Source organism: Dipodomys ordii, unplaced genomic scaffold (genome assembly GCF_000151885.1).
Source record: "Dipodomys ordii isolate 6190 unplaced genomic scaffold, Dord_2.0 Scaffold124, whole genome shotgun sequence".
Lineage (NCBI taxonomy): Eukaryota > Metazoa > Chordata > Mammalia > Rodentia > Heteromyidae > Dipodomys > Dipodomys ordii.
Window position 1 is genome coordinate 3,349,871 of NW_012267340.1, and position 2,320 is coordinate 3,352,190.

The 2,320-nt window shown below is 40.9% G+C and overlaps 1 protein-coding gene across 1 annotated transcript in view; it reads right to left on the reverse strand.

The window, feature by feature from the left end:
* Positions 1 to 2,320, reverse strand: part of Rasa2 (RAS p21 protein activator 2) — a 64,698-nt gene that overhangs the window by 38,336 nt on the left and 24,042 nt on the right. Inside the window, exon 3 of the mRNA XM_013029889.1 lies at positions 793 to 876. Within this exon, the coding sequence (XP_012885343.1) occupies positions 793 to 876 (84 nt within the window). The remainder of the gene's footprint in view (positions 1 to 792; positions 877 to 2,320) is intronic.

A 2,320-nucleotide genomic window follows, 5' to 3' on the forward strand; every position in this document is an offset into this window, starting at 1 on the left:
AGAAGCTCAGGGACAGCATCCAGGCCCAGAGTTCAAGCCCCGGGACTGGCAAAACAAATCAAAACAAAACAAAATGTAATTTAGTGATTGAAAAAGTAACCAGAACTCTTAGGGATGATAAGTGATGTGTCTCTTTATGTGTTTATGTGTGTGTATGATAGATATTGTGGTTTTTGTTTCCTCATTCGAAATCTTCAAAACTTGCAGACAAATTGCCCCTTAAAGAAACCAAACTGAAGTTATATTATGAAGTATTACAAAGTGCTGTTGTTTCTTCATAAAATGGCATAAACCATTTAGATCAGTGCTAATTCAGCAGTATGTCTACATACTGGACTTCTCTCTGTAGAACACAGCTCGCATAAATAAAAAAGGCAATTTTCAGTTCTTAGCTATTTTCTAGAATAAAATATAGAGATTGTCTTCATTATTCTGAGTTGCTATCTATTAGAATGAGATTTTACCTGGACATTTCAAAGTGGGAATGCTTAAGAGTAAAGAAGTCCAAGTTTATGCTTTAAAATACGTTTTAAGAATATAGAACTGAGGATATCCTCGTAACCTAACTACATATCAAAGACAGAAATGACACTCATTTCTTTCTGTAAAATGACGCCTCACTTCTTTCTGTAAAAGTAGAAACTGGCTGCTTATGTGTAAAATATAGAGTGTATTGAAGATTTGTTGTTTTCAAAGCTCCAGTTGCCTAGCATTTTCTCTAAGAACCTTCAAGTTCCAATTTTAAATCCAATTTTAAACTGTGAAACGCAGTGACAGTTCTGTAAGCATTACCTGGAAGGACCCACTAGCGACACCGTTGCATAAGGGTCACAGCTCTGTCCGTTGATGAGCGGCAGCCCATGGCAGGCCTTGATGCTGAGGCAGAGTAAGAAAGATTGGACATGTGAGAGTCATGTTAAACAAAAGAACTTTTTTTCTTTCTTCAGTTAAGATACATTTGTAGCATGAGGTAGATTCATTTCTACATATGAACACAAGGCACACTGAACAAACTGACTGTCACCGTGTGGCCACTGCACTTCCTGCTCCCCCTTTAGAACTGCTTGCAGGATCTCATTTCCCTCAAGAGAAGAGAGAGGGGAAAGAGGGAGAGAGGTGAGAAAGTAGGGAAAGAGGAGGAAGGAGAGAGAAAAAGGAAAGAAAGGGGCGTGGAGAGAGGAGAGAGAAGAGAGAGGAGAGAGGAGAGAGGGGAGAGGGGAGAGGGGAGGAGGGAGGGGGAAGAGAACAGAAAGAAGGGAGAGAAGGAAAGAGAGGAGAGAGGGGAGAGAGGTGTTTTCCCCCCCAAGGCGAGGGGTTAAACCTAGGGCTTTGCACCTGCCAGGCATGTGCTCTACCACTGAGTTACATTCCCCATTCTAAAACCTTAAACTTTAAACTCAAATTAATATATTCAAAGGGCTTCAAATTGTTTTCACAGGTCTGCATTTGTATGCCCATGTGCCAGCTACCCCATATATGTGTGTGCGTGTGTGTGTGTACACATTTGTTCATTTATATTATACTTTCAAGAGAACACTAAACCAGAGTTCTACAAACAGTACTGAGACTACCAAATAATGTGAACACATTTCCTCCTCCTAGACACCCAAGAAGGTACATTCTGTGGTTTGATAATACATCAAAACTGTTGTGGCTTCTAAAAAGGAAAGGAGGGCCATGCAACCCTAAAAGAGAAACTACAAACCAAGCCAGCTAAATGGCCTCACATCCTCTGCAACAGCATGAATGACATACAAGGAAACCACTGTGGTTGCCACTCAAAATCTGATTCATAAATGTAGGGCAAGGCTCACATAACTCTGGAGCCATTTATTCTGGGTCTCAGCAACAGTTCCTGCATCATTTTGTAGAAAAGGTTCTGGACCATAAAAACGACCAAATCCACCTCGCCGCTTATAGTCCCTGGGGTTTACAGAGTAGAACATGACTTGATGACACACTCTTCAAACGTTCACTAATTACTACTGAGTTAATTAGTCTCATGTCTAAGGTCTTCACTTCCTAATACCTAAGGAAAACTTCAGTGGTGCTGGAGAGTATTGTCTAGGGATTCGTCTTTGGAGAACTTCACAGTATTTCTTTCCAAATCTGACAGGTCACATGAGGATGAAGTGGGACACTGCCGACGTACAGGGAGAAATGGTATTATGACTAGTTACTGTTTAACTGAGCATCAGAATTCAGACAAAAATGACAGAAACCAATTAGCAGTCAAAGACAATGAAGGTCTAGTTGTGCAAAACACTGAGTATATTGGGCTGGGAAGGTGGCTCAGTGATAGAGCACTTGCCTTGCATGC